The following is a 17890-nucleotide window of genomic DNA, read 5'->3' as shown; positions in this document are numbered from 1 at the left end:
GCAGATGAATTCACCTAGTCTGAAAATCTCTCCTGCTGTGTCACTGTGAGTTCATTACTGCAGCGTTCATTAGTTGAAGCTCCCTACAATAATCTGCTGAGAGAAGGGAAGCATCAATGCTCAACAGAAGAAGTCTAGGCCTTTTACCTGCACTCTGAATCAAACCCCAAATGTAAATGCTGTCTGTGTACAACAGTAAATCCACACATGCTCAGAATTCTGAATCCTTCCCAGAAAGGAAAAATGTAATCAAAGAAAATACAGTTGTCTCTCTCGTTGCGACTGTGCATTTTCCACTGCAGACCAGAACCGAGCCTTCATTAAAATGTAGCTACCACCTCTGGGCGTGGACGACATCAGCGAGATCCCAAATCAATCTGCTCCCATGGAGAGAGAAGCCATTGATCAGTGGGGGAAACTAAACAAGCCACTGGCATCAAGCCCTGGGAAGAGGCTGTGAGACAACTTGAGGAGAGTTTAATGAAAAGGAATGCAATTTTTGATTGACTAATAGCAATTAGCGGGAATAATTAAGGAGAAACAGCATGGTTTGTAGGACACAAAGTTCTCAAATTTACATCATATTGGACCTAGCAAAACAAACCACAACAAAACTAATTCCCTGTGTCAATATAAACCTTACGCAAGAATGTTTCTTTTTTTGAAAAGAAACATTTCTGTCTTCGACCATGACAAATTTGCAGTTATTATCTCTTCAGGGTTTCGCAAATTGACTCCCAATTATAACATCAGGTTGTACTTAAAGGGACATTTCACACTAATTGTGTTACTTTTGCAATGGTTTACATACCGTCCAAGTGCCCTGTAGTTGGCCTGTGTGCAGGTATTGCACGGAACATCCATCAAAACAAAACTCCCTTTTTTACAATAGAATGGGAAAGACATGCACCACTTAAGTTCCATTCAGTTAGTAATACATGTTTCTCAAAATCTGCACAGCTGTCCGTTTATGTACATTAAGGTAAGGTTATACAGTAAGCAAACAATACATGACATGAATTTGTCCATTCAAACTCGGTATTTCAGTCAAATTATATGATATCATTATGTCATTACACTGAAAAACCGTGATTAGAATGGATAACTTGTATTGTTTGCTTTGTGTATCACCTTTTCGAATGAATATACACAAACAGACAACTGTGCAGACTTTGAGTAACATTTATTACTGACTGAATGGATCTTTCATGGTGCACGTCTTTCCCATTGTATTAATTTAAGACTAACTGTTTCTGATGTTATCTTTTATGATCATTGCAGATGTCACACAAAACTAAGGCATCTTGTAATTCATAAGATACTCATCTGTTACTGATCTAACAGCTTGAGTATCTCATTTATAAACAGACACTCATTAGACCATAAACAGACTCATTAGACCATCCTTAACCCAGTAATCAATCCTACTAAGTGATGTACTTAGATTTACCAAGATCCATATTAGGGATCCCTGATGAGATTCCTGTATGCCCTCACCTGTAGACAAGTGTGTCATCCACCGAGCTGTTGTACTGGACCTGGTACATCCTGATCCCAGGAACGTGGTTCTGAAACGGCCATTTTATCAGCGCTGAGGTGGCCGTCAGCTCCGCCAGCACCACCCTCCTCTCTTGGGCCCGAGTGTCATTGCTGCTGCCCGCAGCTGTGGCGGACTTCGCAGAAGTGAGGATGTCTGATGGTCCAGGGTCACCGGGCTCCCGTACCCGGTTGGTACTGTTGGCCAGGTGAGGAAGGGGATTGACCACCAGCTCCACCGTGCCCGTGGACTCCCCCGCTGCGTTGGAGGCTATGCAGGTGAAGATTCCAGAGTCCTTGAGTGACGTGATGTTGATATCCAGGCTGCCATTGCTGAAGGTAATTGTCCGCGAGGTGTTGGAGATCAGACGGCCCTCCGGTGCAATCCAGTGGATCTCGGGGTCAGGGTCTCCATTTGCCTTGCACTTGAGGCTGGTGGGCTGCCCCTCCATGGCAAAGGTCTTGGGGGACTTCCGGGTCATGACCGGCGGGTCACAGATGAACTCCTCCTCTGGGATGGTCCAGAAGTACTTGGCAGTGAGGTCCGGAGGAGAGGCACATGTCTCCAGGTCATCCTCCCGGGTCAGACGCCGCAGCCACAACAGCTCACAGTTACAGTGGAGTGGGTTACCACCAAAACTCAACACCAACGATGACAAAGGAGACCCTTTGGACTTTGTGACCACGGGGATCCTCAAAAACAACGGATCCGGTGGGATCTTTTTCAGCTTGTTGGATGTCATATCCAAGCGTGCCAGCTTGTGCAGGTTGGTGAAGATTCCCTGGGGAACGTACTCTATGAGGTTATGGTCCATGTTGAGGGTGTTCACATTGGTCAAACGTCCAATGGTCTCCCAGGGGATGTCCACCAGGTTGTTGTAGGACAAGTCCAGGTCCTCCAGGGTGCCCAAGAAGTCATCAAAGGCATGGGGGGAGATATCGTGCAGCTGGTTGTTAGCGAGGATCAGGTGCCTCAGGTTGGTCAGCCCCCTGAAGTGGTCGTCCCGGACCACAGTCAGACGGTTGCTGTCCAGATGCAGCGCCCGGAGCCGCTTGAGGTCCTCAAAGGTGTAAGGCATGATCTGGCTGATGGTGTTTCGCGACAGTGTCAGGTGGATGAGGCTAGTCATGTTAGCGAAGTCCCGCCTCCTCACGGCCGTGATGAAGTTCTCAGTCAGACGTAGCTCCACGGTGCGCCGGTCGATGACGGTGGGCACGAAGAGCAGGCCAGTCTTGGCACAGAGGATGGCCAGCGAGGGTGATAGGCTCTGGCACATGCAGCGCTTGGGGCACAGCTGCCCCCTGGTGGACACAGCCAGCACCAGCAGGGAGAAGATCAGCCGGTCCATCCTCCTCCGGCGCTCTGGAAAACTGCAAGGCAAAGGACAGAAACATTGGTCAGGAAATAGTCCTATCAGTGCTATCTGAGTGACAGGCTGGTTGGTACATGCACCCTTAAGGTGAGGCAGTGGTCAGGACATACTCTAGGTTTGATAAATGAGAATTTCCATTGTTTTGTTCATCGAACCTACTATTCTCTCATTGCAAAACAGCATTATTAGAGACTATTAGTTGTTTAAAACAACAATGTAATACAAAAACACATACCAAAGAGGACAACATGTGTTGTTAAAACAAACACATATGCACAATTGAGGTGTAAGACAAAGCTGATTTTTTAAGACAGAATTTTCTTAATTGAAACTTATTTTCCTCAGAGGAGGACGCTAAGAAATCATACACATGATGTGCTAACACTTGTGTGTTTAAATCTACCCAGTGAAGCAATAAAGAATGAAGAAAAGGTGTGTCTAATTATACATTTACATGTATGGCATTTAGCAGACGCCTTTATCCAAAGCGACTTACAACAAATACATTTGTTGTAAGTCATCATAAGATAAAGTAAAATAAAATGCTCAAACCAGGGGCCACAGGCAGTCACAATGCTAGAAGAAGGATTATTATTTTTATTTTTTTTATAGCACTAAGCAAATCATTTAGCAATTCAATGCAATCCCTGGACAAAATTAGATGGCTGCCACATCACAGTTTAAGGGTTTATCACAGCAGGCCTACCATCTGTGGATTCTCTTGTAGTCTGTCTGTATTCTTAAAATCTCCCTACGTCTTTAACAGGAGTTGGAAAATCAACACGTATTCATATAAAATGTGCCAACTGGCAATGCATTGACAATTGTAGCACAAACATGCAGTCATCATCTCATACTCCCACATACTAACACATTTACATTTCACCACACACACACGCACGCACGCACACACACATACACACGCACGCACGCACGCACGCACACACACACACTTTGTATCTATCCTGCTTCGAGGTATGTTGTGAGATATGGTATTTGTTCTGAAATAAATGTATAAATATAAAATATCTTCATGATATGAGGATTGAGACACAGACTGAGATGCTTGGAACCATGGCTCTCTAATATCCCCCCCCCCCCCCCCCCCGCATAACTACCCTTAAATCACTGTCCCATCTAAGATATGCACCTGCTGGATACTTTAGGAGAGAGTAGTTGCCTCTTGATCATTACCAGTGGAAACCTGTACTGCCAGGCTGTATCAGAAGAGTTTTGCTGTGGTAAACTGTTATCTCACTAACAATTAGCAAGCAACGACTAAAAAAACAGTCCTTCTAAATGTTGTGTCAACAGCGATTAGCAATTGTAAACAACTCTTTAGCTTCTGAGGAAGAAAGGGATGGGAAAAAGCAGAGACGAACAATCAACCACTTGTAATCGCGCTCCTCGCTTGATGTCAGCAGCTTTGAACTTGATGAAACAAATTCAAGTGAATGGTAGTGCAGTACTGTACAACACGGGGGAAGTTGAATTTCCTTCCTTCTTAATTAGTGAATGAGGTAAATATACCATGCCATGATGTACCATAGCCCTTTCTCTCTCTCTCTCTCTCTCTCTCTCTCTTTCTCAGTTGTTGTAAGATGGCACCGTCTACTGTACAGTCATCTAGATATGTGAAATCTGATAGCCTTAACTCCAGCCACCATCATGCAACTGAAGCCCCTCGTTCACCACAGGACGAGGGCCGTGGCGGGAAACATCATTATGTGGGCGCAACTCTCTGAGGCAGAGAGCTTGAAATGCCAAGTGGCTAACCATCAGCTCTCCGGGGGTGCGGCAGCTTGGAGACGGGAGACAGTCGACACCCCAGAGCTTATTTACGGGATGAGCCCACCCCCGACCTTGCTCTGATCTGCCTTGCCCAGCCAGAATCCCCAGGCGCGCCCGCTTCTCCCACAATGGAGATGGATTAGACTGCCTGCTACCAAGTGGAACGGCCTGCATCGCCCTGAGGGCAGCAAAGGAGGGCCCCGTCAATGAAAGCTGCCCTGTCCTCCGAGGATCCGGGCTAAGAGGCCAGAGAGAAGAAGGAGCTGGCCCGAGACAGCTCACTACACATAGGCAGGCTGGTGGAGGTAGAAATCGGAGGACGGACTTATTGTAATGCATGGAATGTAATGAGGAATGGTATCAAACACATGTACAAACAGTACAGTACTTGGACTGGACTCGTGAAAGCTTGTCTCTGTAATTCAAGTCAACCTGCAAACTGCTGACTTACTGCTGTCAGTAATCTGTTTTGCAATGAAAATATGACTGGGGCAACTTGCTTCTATATGATAAGATACAGGTCCTGAATGTACAAATACTAATACGTAAAACTTCATACAGCAGAGTATGTACCCACTGCATAGTCCTTATTTTAAAGGGGAATTTGACCTGAAATGAATTTTCATGTGTATTTCTAATCAATCCATGATGTATACCGTCTCGAACTATCATCATTTAGGCTATGGTGGCATCATAGGTAGCGAAACGCCAGGTTTGTGTTTACTTCCTAGAAGAGTGTCATTGCACGGGCAAGCTCTTGAGATTTTCAACAGAAAGTGGGACATTCAAATGATCTTCTGAATTGAGGGAGAAAGGAATCTTGGGAGTTGTAGGAACTCAAAATGGGTGATTTGGAACATCAGGACTGATCAGAACAAACAAGATATCTTGACATGATATTTTGTGAATGTGTCTTATATGGACTATTGAAAACAACAAAGCCTCTGGTTTACCAGGTAACATGCCGCGTTAATGTAGGAAATTAAAAACTATGACATGTCAGCGCATATACGCCCTTGTATGCAGGAAGACTACAGGACTAAGACAGAGTGATTCCTTTTCAGCCATAAAAGGACCTAATACAGAAACCGACTGTGAAGATATAGTACATGCAAATCAGCAAAATGTTCTGTTGTTTGTTGTCTCAGCTTGCTATCCATCTTTGTAGCAATTACTCCATATTGCGACGACAATTGCGTCGGAGCGTGGCATTAATCACATCCCATGAAATGATCGTTTATCACTGGTGTGTGGCATCCCAAGCTGCGTGTCTGTCTGACACGCTTTGACAGATTTACGGTCCTGTTTGTGTTTTTTTCCATAAGTAATGAGTAACAAATATCACTGGTTCATTTTTTGTATTATTTTTTATGTTCATTATGGTGGCAAGAAACAGCAGTTCTATTAATAACCAGGCCTTCCCTGACAAAGACTAGCCTTGTGTTTGATGGGTTTTTTTTGTTTTTTTTCTCTCTGGCTGGGGCTCTATAGGAGGGTCTGGAGGTTCTTCCATTAGGCCTTGGCGAAGAGGCTGTCTTCCACAGCCCATTACATACTGTATATCACCACTCCCCTCTTCTCCACTGATGGAAGGATGGAAAGGGGAGAGGAGAGAAAACAAAGTGCTTCAGCAGACCGGGACATTTATCAAGAACACGCAAGGAGCATGCCTCTCTGTTATTGGTTGGGGGGCGACCCTCTGAGCTCGCTCTGAGGGGCTGCGTCTCATAGCAACCGCAGATGAACGGGCAGCTGGAGAGAAGGCTGGGGGAGTGAGATTGGGTTTTGAATCCTGTAAATTGTAAATTCTGAGACTTGTGTTGTTTGTGCTCTCTCTGTCTGTGTGTGAGGGCTTAGAGACAGACTGCAGCCCTCAGGGCGGGAGTCCGCAGAGAATCAACGATTTAAACACCACCTCAGCAAACTGAGATCTACTGTATATCCACAAAGGTCTTTTAACACAAGGGCTTTACTAAGAGCCCTATACCAATATCTAAATGAAATTCACAAGGCGTGTTTTCACCACCTAATTTAGTCTATTATGTGCACTGAAGTATGAGGTATTTATAGTAAGAGAAAAAGGAAAATGATGCTCGGCGTCTGTTCCTGTCGGTGACAATTAATGACTTACCTATTGCATTGTATTCCACATTACAGTCGCTGTGCAATTCCCAAAGTCTGATGGCAGATATTTGGCTAGATATCAATAAAGTCCAGAAAACTACGCAGACGGTATATCTGCAGTTTTCAGTAGCATTCACTCACTACATTCCAGAGGTTTCATGACGACTTTACGAGATTACTGCGAGGCAAAACATCCTGAGGGTTTTGTACTTACTGTAGCATACCGTTCCTTAAGCCTTCAAAGACCCAGCTTTGACTGGAGCCTTGGAGATAAGATACTTTGCCGTGTCACCCTAAAATCAGCATTATACCTCAAAGAGCAAAAGACCCCTCACCGTACAGCCTCACATTGGCAATGGCACACCACAGAGCTCTGAGACGCACAGGCGACACAGTGCATCTAATGGGGTCACGGCCGTTAACACGTCATGTCGTGTGATTAAATGCCTATTTTGAAAAACACCTCTGCTATGTATACCCACTACATCTAGGGGTATGTTTTTATACTGTAACAGCCCTTTAAATGACCATATACATTAAGATTAATAACGTTAACACAACTGATGTGGGGGGGTTCATGCTCCTGCCGAGTCACTGCCCTCAGACCTGAATACATCGCAGCAAGGGTTTCTCATAACTCACAATGAACTTTGTATCAAAGCAGGAACAGAATGAATACTCTTTTAGCTGTGGACTTTATGCAGTGATACCCGTGAATCAGGTTTCCTTTGAAAGCCACTTTTAGCAGGGAGAGACAAGGCAGAGTCCCTACTTGGTAGTCGGCAGCGCCAACCGGGTTCCATTCATGATCACTGCATGCAGCTGTCCCTCTGGGCTCTTCCCTTTGAAGAGTTAAGACAAACTGTTTAAAGATATATGCTGCTTACAGAATATGCGCTTTCATGGTATTTGCGTCATTTGAATATTCTGTTTCTATATGAACAATGTTTACCTCTGCGTAGCAGCATCCTTCAGTATTCGCCTGGCAGCTTAGGATTGTTTCATTGCCTCATTTTAAGCTTTCTCAAATATTGGTTTTGTTTAGCATTGAATCCGATGTGGATATACTGTATATGCATCTCACAATCAGATTGAATCTTGCATAACTGGCATACTTTTCAGACTGCTCTTGTAAAAATTAGGAAATTAGAATTATATCTAGCAAAATTGTTCCTAATAATACTTTTTCATGTCTGCTACCCCAAAAATATGTTAGTTCGTACACAGTTTCAACTCTCAGATTACTATAGCTTCTATCGTTGATGAAAGGTGAGACAACATCAGAGGAGTTTGAAATGTCTATGATTTCACTTTTAAAGTCTAACTTGAATACTTTTTTTATGAGACATGTCTGATTGCCACTGAAACCAATCTTTCCAATAATCACAAGAGTCAGTCACCGACATAGGTATATATAGTGCATCATCATGCATGGGTTGGAGAGAAGCATCCTTTTTACTCCAGTTACTGTCATGGAAACTACAGGATACTAAATACAGTGGAGGTAAAACAACATGGTGGTGGAATGGTATTCATGCCAAATGTCAAATGTGACAGTGGCCATTTACAAGGTTAAGTTCACCAATATCTAACTAGCACCATAGTGATGGATAACAAATCAACAAAAATGTCATACAGTCAAAAATATTGTTCCACAATTCTCGGGTGCCAAACATTTTTTAAAAATGAGTTTCCATTGATACAAAATTCTTACTATGAATACATTTCGCTATGATCTACCAACACCCACCAAACATAACAACAAAAAGTGTATTCTTCACATATTGATTTAGAACCAAGTAAACAACAGTTCTATAAACAAACAACACATAATTTATATAGCAATGAGGTCTGACACCCACTCCCATAACGCACGTGAAGCCCGGGCCTTCATTACTAACCAAACAAGGAGACGGCCATTTGTTGACATTAGGGTAACAGTGTAATCACTAAATTAGATTAATACCATGCAAAAAAGAATGCACTGGTTGTGTTTAGTCAGGACTTTTGTATTTTAAAGAGCTTACATATTGAATAGTACATATTGATGGACATTATTGATGTAACTGTAGATTCTGTAAAAAAAAACACATCACAATTAATAAGAGTTAGCAACAAACAAAATAAACTGTCGTTTGAATAATAAACTGAAGTTTTAACCAGTGATGTTCAGGTTGCAACCCCACCAACTTCCTATGAGGCATTGTGCCTTTTGTATTTACCTGCCAGTATTAATGGTCCCTTTCACGTCCGCTTGGTCCCATCCGTGTCTTTTCAGACCAGGATTGTAAGATTTTGTATGAATTTGGTATTCTGCTTTTTTTTTGGTTGCTCATTGTTGTTGCTTATGCTAAAATGTTTTCCAACATGGGCAAACACTAGCATAAGCAACAAGGATTAGCAACAGACACATGCAACCCGAATGTTGTTGCTAATTCTTGTACCTGTGAGTGTGTGCATCAAACAAACAGCATGATTGAGTCTGATTTCAGAGGCACTCTCTCCTGTCACAACTCCCCAGAAAGGCCTTGAATAATCTCAGTCAGCTTCAGCAGACCTGCTCCATTTCACAGCAACTCTGAGTGAATTACCCAGAGACTCACTGCCTGGTCTGCCCATCTCCTTCAACTTATTCTCTCTCTCTCTCTCTCTCTCTCTCTCTCTCTCTCTCTCTCTCTCTCTCTCTCTCTCCTAGCACTGCCTCTGAATCCATCTTTACCATCCTCCTTCCTCTTGTCCCCCCATCTCTCTGACATTCTCCATCTCTTTTTTCTTACCTTTCCTATCCAGCCATCCATCACCATCCCTTCCAAAGCCTTCCAAACTTGTACACTCTCTCTTCAGGCATCTCTTCCGTCTTCCCACACTAGTCTTCCAGATTCTTGCAGATCTCGTTCTGCAGTATGCTCTGAGTATGCTCTCATTGCCCAACAGTCACATTGAAGGAAGGCTAACCTTATAATGCCACAGTGTTATAATGTTTGAATGGCATTCTGTGCGTGTGTGCATGTGTGCGTGCGTGCGTGCGTGCGTGCGTGCGTGAAGTAAAAACCCTAAACAGCTTCAATAATAATCCATCCCTCCATTTTAAATTCATATGAATATAAATGTTGATATTTTCATGCCAAACATTTCCAAAATGTAATTATTGCTTAGGGAAAAAATTACATTAATTAAGGTTTTCGTGAACTTTACTAAGATGCAAAAATATGAATTTATGCCCATTTATATGCAAACCATTAACATCACCACCTGCCCTGTATAACCTGTTGGTATTTCCACCGCAATGTTTTTCGTAAACCAGCAAACCTAATGACATGCAAATGTAGTGAGGTCACTTTGGGTACCATTACTTCTTTTAACAGAAATGTCAAGGTTTCAAGATAGCTGAGAAATGCTGCGCGTGTGACACATTTAATAACCGGCCCTTCTACATTACCGTCTACCGTCTCATCCTTATGTCTCAGCCCCTTTAACACGTATTTTCGCCGGCTAGTACAGTGATCGATACTCAGCCAAATGTGAGGAGAGCATTCATATTTCTGGCTTTTAGCTCACATCAAAAACAATGATCCCTGGCAACACAGAGGCAGCTTTTTAAAGTGCCTGTTTAGGGACAGTCAAAGCAACCCTGAGAGCAGTTGCCATTCCCTTCAACTTGACATGTAGTCGTTTGTACTTAATAGACTAGCAGACTTGTATTGTATGTATTGTGTTAGTGAGTTCTAGCGTGCTGTTAAAGATCCTGTCACTTAGTGTTAGGACATTGGTGACCAGTGGCACAACACAAGGCCAGGCCCTCCCAGAGGGATGGGCTCCTGCAGGTTCATGCACTTAGGGCTGTGACTATAACCTTTGACCTTTGACATGAAGACCCAGAGGCCCCCAGAGGGACTGTAAAGAAGGTGTGATTTACCGACTGTGACTGCCACCTGTGAACTTCAGTGTTGTTCAATGTAGAGCTCCACACCATGCTGGAAACTAATTGCACCAACCTCGGTTGTGTGGCTAACAAAGAGTTGTGTATCTTGTATGGGGAATAGCTACCTTTGGTGAGTAAAAGAGGATTGGCCACGTTGATTTTGCCTGACAGATTGGTTGAATTAAAGGTTTTGTAAAGACAAGTACAGCTCAGCTTAGAGGATTGAAATACCTCTATCATTTTGTTTCCCAAAATGCCAACTAGTGGTTTAGGAGTAGATGGGTTATTATATTTGTAGAGTTGGACATCATCATTATCAGCCTTAATTATCACTGAAATATCTCCTCTCTCTATTTGTGAGACAGATGGCCACCAGATCGGCTGTGTGAGGGAGCTGTCTCTTGTACGATGTGTGAATCTTCCCACTGCCTCTTTATGTCTCAAAACCAAGACCAAGACTGGCACAGCTGCCGGCTACCAAGTCACTGCCACACGGCAATATAAATGAAAAGTCTGGCCATTGTGATGAGGGCAAAAACATCTCAGCACTCCAGCACTGAGTCTCTTTATGATCGAGTCTCTTTATGATCGAGTCTCTTTATGATCGTGCGATACGACCTGGACTGGAACACAACTAGTTTTCTTTAAAATACTTTTTTGATCGTTTTGATTGGATTAACCTGCCTGGAGTGCTGAAGGGTGGGGCGTGCACTTTTGCACCTGTTGCAACGCTTACAATTGCCCCAGGAAAGCTCAATCAAGCACAGCTCAACAAATAGGATTTGAACCCAGGTCGGTGTTATGAGAGGATATACAGTATACTGTACCTCTATCTGGTGTGGTCTGGCTGGGTGAGGATCCTCATGAAGACTGTGTTGGCTGTGTTGAGCTAGCAGGGAAGCAAAGACATGGGCATCTACATGTGGTACTGGTGAGCAGGGGGTAAGGATGACTGCCCAATATCCATTGACCTGTGGGTGAGAGGGAGAGAAACAACATTAGAGGACACGGTAACACTTTTCTATGGGGCACAGACATATAACGCATTATAAGTCATTATAGGCATGTATCATGCCTTGTATAATGTCTTCATACATACAGCATCATAATATGTTATGTCTGTCTTTTAGACTTATTTTTTCAACTGAGAGAAAATGGCTGATAATCACTCATCCCCCCCCCCCCCCCCCCGCCACCACACACACACACTCACTCCGTTCTTGGCTGACCTCTCAGTGGGAGAGCTGTGAGAAGTTAAACTCTGCAGTGACTCCGAATCAGCCTAACTCCTCTGCCTCACACTCCGGCTTTGAACTTTTGCACATGTTGTCGAATATATGCCCCCAGGGAACCAACATTCATTTGCATAGCCAGAGCAGGAAAAAAAAAACTGTGCATAATAAATCACTGAAGCATTGTCAAGCCCTTGCTAACAAAGGGAAAAAAAGAACAAACACACACACACACATAGGGAGCACAGACAAAGAGACTAATAGCTAACTCTGGGTGTTGACCCGTTGTTCATTGCTTTCAAACTGAAACTCATTTTCAAACTGAAACAGTTTGAAAATGAGTTCCCCCCCCCCCCCCCCCCACACACACACACACACACACACACTCACTGCTCCCCACACTCTCCTTGTCTCCGACTCTCCTAATATGAACCTAATTAGACATCTAGAGTCACTCTCATTAGTGCCTGCATGGAAAAATACGTTTTTTTCATGAGTACCCCATATGCTATTATTGGTTTAATCAACAGCAAGGGGCTAGGTAGCATTTCCAATATGCTTCAGACTCAGGGCAACACAGATCTTAGCCTCCATTTACAGAAATAGACCTATATTGGGAAGGGATGAAAAGGCATACGTTATTATTTTCCGCCCCCATTTGAAATAATTACGGACATGCCGATTTCCTTATCCTCCATTTCCTGAATCTCAAATTCTAATTGATCAATTATTTCGAGGTAAAAAATGTCCAATGAGTTATCTCTTCTGATACAGTAGGTCAGTGTTTAAAGGGTTCATGCTGTCATCACAATGGTGGGCTACCTTAATGCCGCTGCTGCAGTGGACACCAGTTGTGTTTGAAGTGCTGCCGAAAGCTACCACAAGGTGGTGACAAGAGCTGTGAAGGATGTTTGAAAAGTCCCATCCTTCTGTCAGTATAATAGTATTTTGCATTATCAAAGCGATTACATGTGAATAGAAGCCCCCGCAGCGCACACTCAGCCTGTGAAGAACACACTTATTACATTTGTTTTATTCAAGCCATAATTTTGGTCTCTATTAGGACCACCATATTTTCTCCATCTGTGTGTGTATGTCGGCTACAGTAGCCTACAGGGATGTGTGTCAGATTGATAAGGTTGTGCTATCAACGCACAGGGAGACTGACAAATCTGCCCCGATTCTAGACATTTGGAACACTTTTGTGAATAACTCGATTGCTTGTTATAAGCCAGGAGACAACATTAATATTTGTTTTGAATGTGGTTTGCATAGTGGAGCATAACAGCCAACGGATTTGTCTGTGACTTTTACTTGGCGACACATTGGCGTAAAGTGCTTAGCCACTGAAAGATTGATTTTGTGTCCACTTTTACTTTTTTTTTACTTAAGCAAATGACTGGTGTACTGATCTTCTTGCAAATATGCATAATTATATTTCATTACATGTCATTATTGCTTCAGATATGTGTTCTTTCTTTTTTTGTTTCTTTTTCCATGTCTTTTTCCTTTTTCCATGTTTCCATGTCTTTTTTAGAATTCAGGCATTTTTCAGGTCTGGGCTCATAAAATGTCATAAGATGTTGGGCTTGGGCCTCACCTCAACGGGCCCAGGTAGGGTTTTAAACTCTACTCCCACTGCAACCCATCCTGCTCCAGTCCCTAGTAGAGTTCTCCCTCTAAGTACCCCCCGCTTCTCCTTCCAGCCAGTACAGGAGACCTGGACCCCTTCTTTCTGAAGCTGGTAGCCTACATACATATCACATGCCCCTTCAACCTCTCCTTACACACATGATTGGACAGCTGCTGCTGTCATACAACTCTTCAAAGGGGGCGATAAGTTGGACCCCAACTGTTATAGGCCGATCTAAATCTTGTCCTGCTTCAGAGCTGGCCATGGGTGTACCTCTGCAACACTGAAGGTTCATTGTATCTGCCTTTGTCAACAAGCAGTATTGTGTGGGTGTCTTTATTGACCTGGCTAAAGCCTTTTATTCTGTTAACCACTGCATCCTGCTTAACAGACTCAGTGACCTAGTTTTTTGTCTAGACTGGTTTGAAAACCACTTCTCTTGCCGTGTACAATGTGTCAAATCTGAGGGCCTGCTGTCTAAACCATTGGCATTGGCATTTGGGTTTGTTGAATCGCTCCATTGTTGGGTATACCCTATTGTCTGTGTTCATTAAGAATGTTGCGCATGCTGCTGGTGACTCACTCATCCACCTTTACGCCGACGACACCATCCTGTACACAGCAGGCCCCTCCCTGAACACCCTACAACATTTGATAACACCAGACGACACCATCCTGTACACAGCAGGCCCCTCCCTGAACACCCTACAACATTTGATAACACCAGCACGCTTTCTCCGACCTTCGCCTACTTTTCAATACCAAACAAAATGTTCCATGCTCTTCAACTGGAACATTCCTCAACCTGCCTGTCCTCCTAACATTCTCACCATGAATGGGTCAGAGCTAGAGTATGTCAACACCTATAAATACCTTGGATCCAGAATTTGTTTCTTGTACTGCAACAAAGCAAACTCTGGTAAAAATGACCATCCTGCCTATCTTTGTCTATGGCAACGTAGTTTACAGGCTTGGTCACAAAACCTTCCTCAATAAACTTGATGTAACTTACCACTGTCTGTCATTACACACAATATTTAAAATTATCAATGGGGAATGTTCACAGAAATATTTCTACAAAGCTCTGTTCATCACCCATTCAACCAGGGGCTGCTGCAGCACCTCCAGCACCCCTACTACTGACACTGAAAAGGTCCTGCACATACAGTATATTCCATGTGTGACATCATTTTATCAAGTGTCCATGAAGACATGATTTGTTCTAAAGGTTTATCCAAGGACATAATTAATTTAGATTTTTGACGGCCATACAATAATTTGTCCTTTTCCAAATTGAAACAACAACTCATAGGCTATTCCTCATGTAATTCATCCAGGCTGCTATTATGGTTAATTCAGAATGAAAAAAAAGAGATAGGAACTACTGTATTGTATAACAACAACAACAACAACAACAACAACAACAACACATAAGCCTATCCATTAGAATTGCTCGATGACCCCTATCTCTCTCTCTCTCTCTCTCTCTCTCTCTCTCTCTCTCACACACACACACACACACACACACACACACACAGACACAGAAACAGACTGCAATTGCTCACCTCAATTCAATCAATAAATCATCAAACCCTTGAGTAATTCATGTGTGTTGGTGCTGGTCTAGAACAAACATTAGCCAAAGCCTTCAGTGCGTGTCCTCCCTCATCTACAGATGGATAAAGAGGAGAGGTTAAGCTCTCTTACTTACATCTCATCTGAGTAGAAATAAACCCTGGCTGTGTTAGGTAAACAGATCGCCTAATACTCTGAATCACTCCTCTGGCCTTGTACTAGTGTGTGTGTGTGTGTGTGTGTGTGTGTGTGTGTGTGTCTGTCTGTCTATGTCTGTCTGTCTGTCTGTCTGTCTGTCTGTTTGTGCATGCACATGCTCTATTTGCATGCTTTGTATGTTCCAACGGACTTGCATGTCCCAACTCTGGAACATATCAAAATAAAAGGCTCAGACAATTCATCTGCCTCGACAAGCAGCAAGCGGTCGCTCTGCATATTTGAGTGATTGATCACTCATCGGTTGTGACCGTCATCTCACCACCTCTGTCAACCACCACCACAACAACAACAATGCCGGCAGGCTACTCTCATCAGATGACGCAGATGCTCATTTTCCAAAATAAAAAAAACCAGACATCTGACAGGAAAGTAGGCGACACTGGAAGGCATCATGAGTATAGGGTGGAGAGTATTTTCAAACTCGGCTCTCCCACGTGGAAGACACAAGTGTCTACCATTAAGCCAAGAGGACAACCTCGAGGATTGAGGGTGACACTTGAGTCTATATGTCTCAGTCAGGGCTACCTCAGAGCATGATTCCAAATCACCTTCGGCTGAACGTGCCTGTGGTCCATCTCAGGGGATACATTAGGCATGGCAGCAGCGCTAAACACATGGAGATGACTGCATTAAGCTAGGTTAATGAGTGTGGATGGATTGGTTCCTGACCGCTATTGTCTTAAGGTTGAGCTTTAGAAGCACCTCTGGGGTGTGGGCTGAGTCTCCTAAGAAGAGACTCTGCTATTGTATTCACAAACCCCTTCCATTACAGTCCTACTGCCTTTTAGCATGGGTCGATATAGCACAGTAGGGAAAGGAGTGTGTGTGTGTGTGTGTGTGTGTGTGTGTGTGTGTGTGTGTGTGTGCGCATCACACAGACACTTCACCAGTCCGGATGTGTTAATCAGTCTATAGGGACATGGACATACAGAACTGCATGAGGATAGACACGTTTGACAACAGTAATATAAAACCACAGACAGTTTCTGACCGGTCACAGCTGTTCACGCAGGAAGGATTACAGATTTAGATCCTCTATACAAGGGGAACCACTCATATAAATACACTGAAAACCAATTCCGGTGTCCACGCATAGAATGGGCTTAAGTACAAAAATAAACCATGTTCTACTGACAGTTGTGTGCCAGAGTGCACCAAGAAGACTCCCTACATAGATTGGAGAGGCCCACAGCTAGCGAGCTAGCCCCCAATGGCTATTCCAGAATAGCGAGGCCTAACTGACTGGCTGCATTGTGTGGGGAGATCAATTCGGAGATGTCTTTTCTGCAACACAAGGGGGCTTCATAATTGGATCTCAGTCTTGTGCATATTGTGAATCCAATCTCTTGTATAACTGAGCATTGTGACCACAGTCGCTCCTCCCCATGAACCTGAGGAGTGGGCCGCAGGGTAACTGATGGATTAGCATAGTGCTAGCCTCCCCCCTAATTCGAATGAGTCACTCTGAGAACACTTCCGAAACGCATCACATCAGATGCAGATGGGGTTCGCTCTTATCTTTCCTAGTCGTATTATTATTATTATATTTGTTTTTAGTCTGACACAGAGGCGACAGATGTATGTCAGTTGATAACTGACTGGCAGATGTGTTCCCTGGGCTAAAACCACCGAATGAAAATGTCTCCTGTATTATCGACCACAGATAAGAATCAGCTTTGCGAGCAAGGCGGAGGGGTTGGGGGCGAGGACAATTCAACCATATCCTCACAAGGTACCATGTTTATTTTCTCCTCATCATACATTGTTGAAACTTGACACACACAACTGTAATCCCCCCCAAAAATATAGCCGGTGGAGGTGTCATAAACCCTCAATGGACGTCTATTTCAGGGTGGATATTTCTGGGCAAGTTTTTTCTCCCACTCTTGGCTGTCATTGTGGTGACTGGTTTCTGACACCTCTTGGCTGTGTGGGCCTGTTTGCAAGACGAATAAGTGGAGCATCTCTTTCCACAGTCTTCCCTGTCCTTGTCCTTGTCTGCTGTGTGTGCGTGTGCGTGTGCGTGTGCGTGTGCGTGTGTGTGTGCGTGTGTGCGTGCGTGCGTGCGTGCGTATGCAGTGGCTGGAGCAAGACCCAGCTCTGCTCTCACTCAGCTCTCACTCTGCACCACTAATGATTTAGTCTATATATAGCTACCTGCCTTACTTCTCTGCCTGCCTTACTGCCTTACTGCCTCCCTACGTAAGTGCATCCTCTCCCTGCTCTAGCCCCAGATCCTAGCTCCTGAGCCCCCATTTCATTAAAACCCCACAGCAGGCAACAACAAAAAAAACAAACAAACCATTTATGCGTGGATAAAGGAGTGGGCTTAAAATAATGACAACATTTTTGTGGGATTAGTTTTGCTGGGATGAAAAGATTTGAGGTTTTGCCGGTGGTCACGTTTCACATATGTGCCAGAGATCAAAGGGGGGGACGACCAAATAATATGAGTGCGGTAGGAGGAAAAGTGTGTCGATGTTAA

General features: G+C 43.8%; 1 protein-coding gene across 1 annotated transcript in view; it reads right to left on the bottom strand.

The window, feature by feature from the left end:
• LOC310802316 (leucine-rich repeat and fibronectin type III domain-containing protein 1-like protein) overlaps positions 1-11641 on the bottom strand; it is a gene marked incomplete at its 3' end in the record, with an annotated part of 35623 nt that extends 23982 nt beyond the window's left edge. Inside the window, exons 1-2 of the mRNA XM_083666601.1 lie at positions 11574-11641; positions 1498-2907 (exon numbers count right to left, since the gene is read on the bottom strand). Of these exons, the coding sequence (XP_083522727.1) occupies positions 1498-2885 (1388 nt within the window). The 5' untranslated portion in view covers positions 2886-2907; positions 11574-11641. The remainder of the gene's footprint in view (positions 1-1497; positions 2908-11573) is intronic.
• Between the last annotated feature and the right edge of the window lie 6249 nt (positions 11642-17890).

Source organism: Argentina silus (assembly GCF_951799395.1).
Source record: "Argentina silus genome assembly, chromosome: 3".
Lineage (NCBI taxonomy): Eukaryota > Metazoa > Chordata > Actinopteri > Argentiniformes > Argentinidae > Argentina > Argentina silus.
This window is presented reverse-complemented; position numbering and strand designations above follow the sequence as displayed.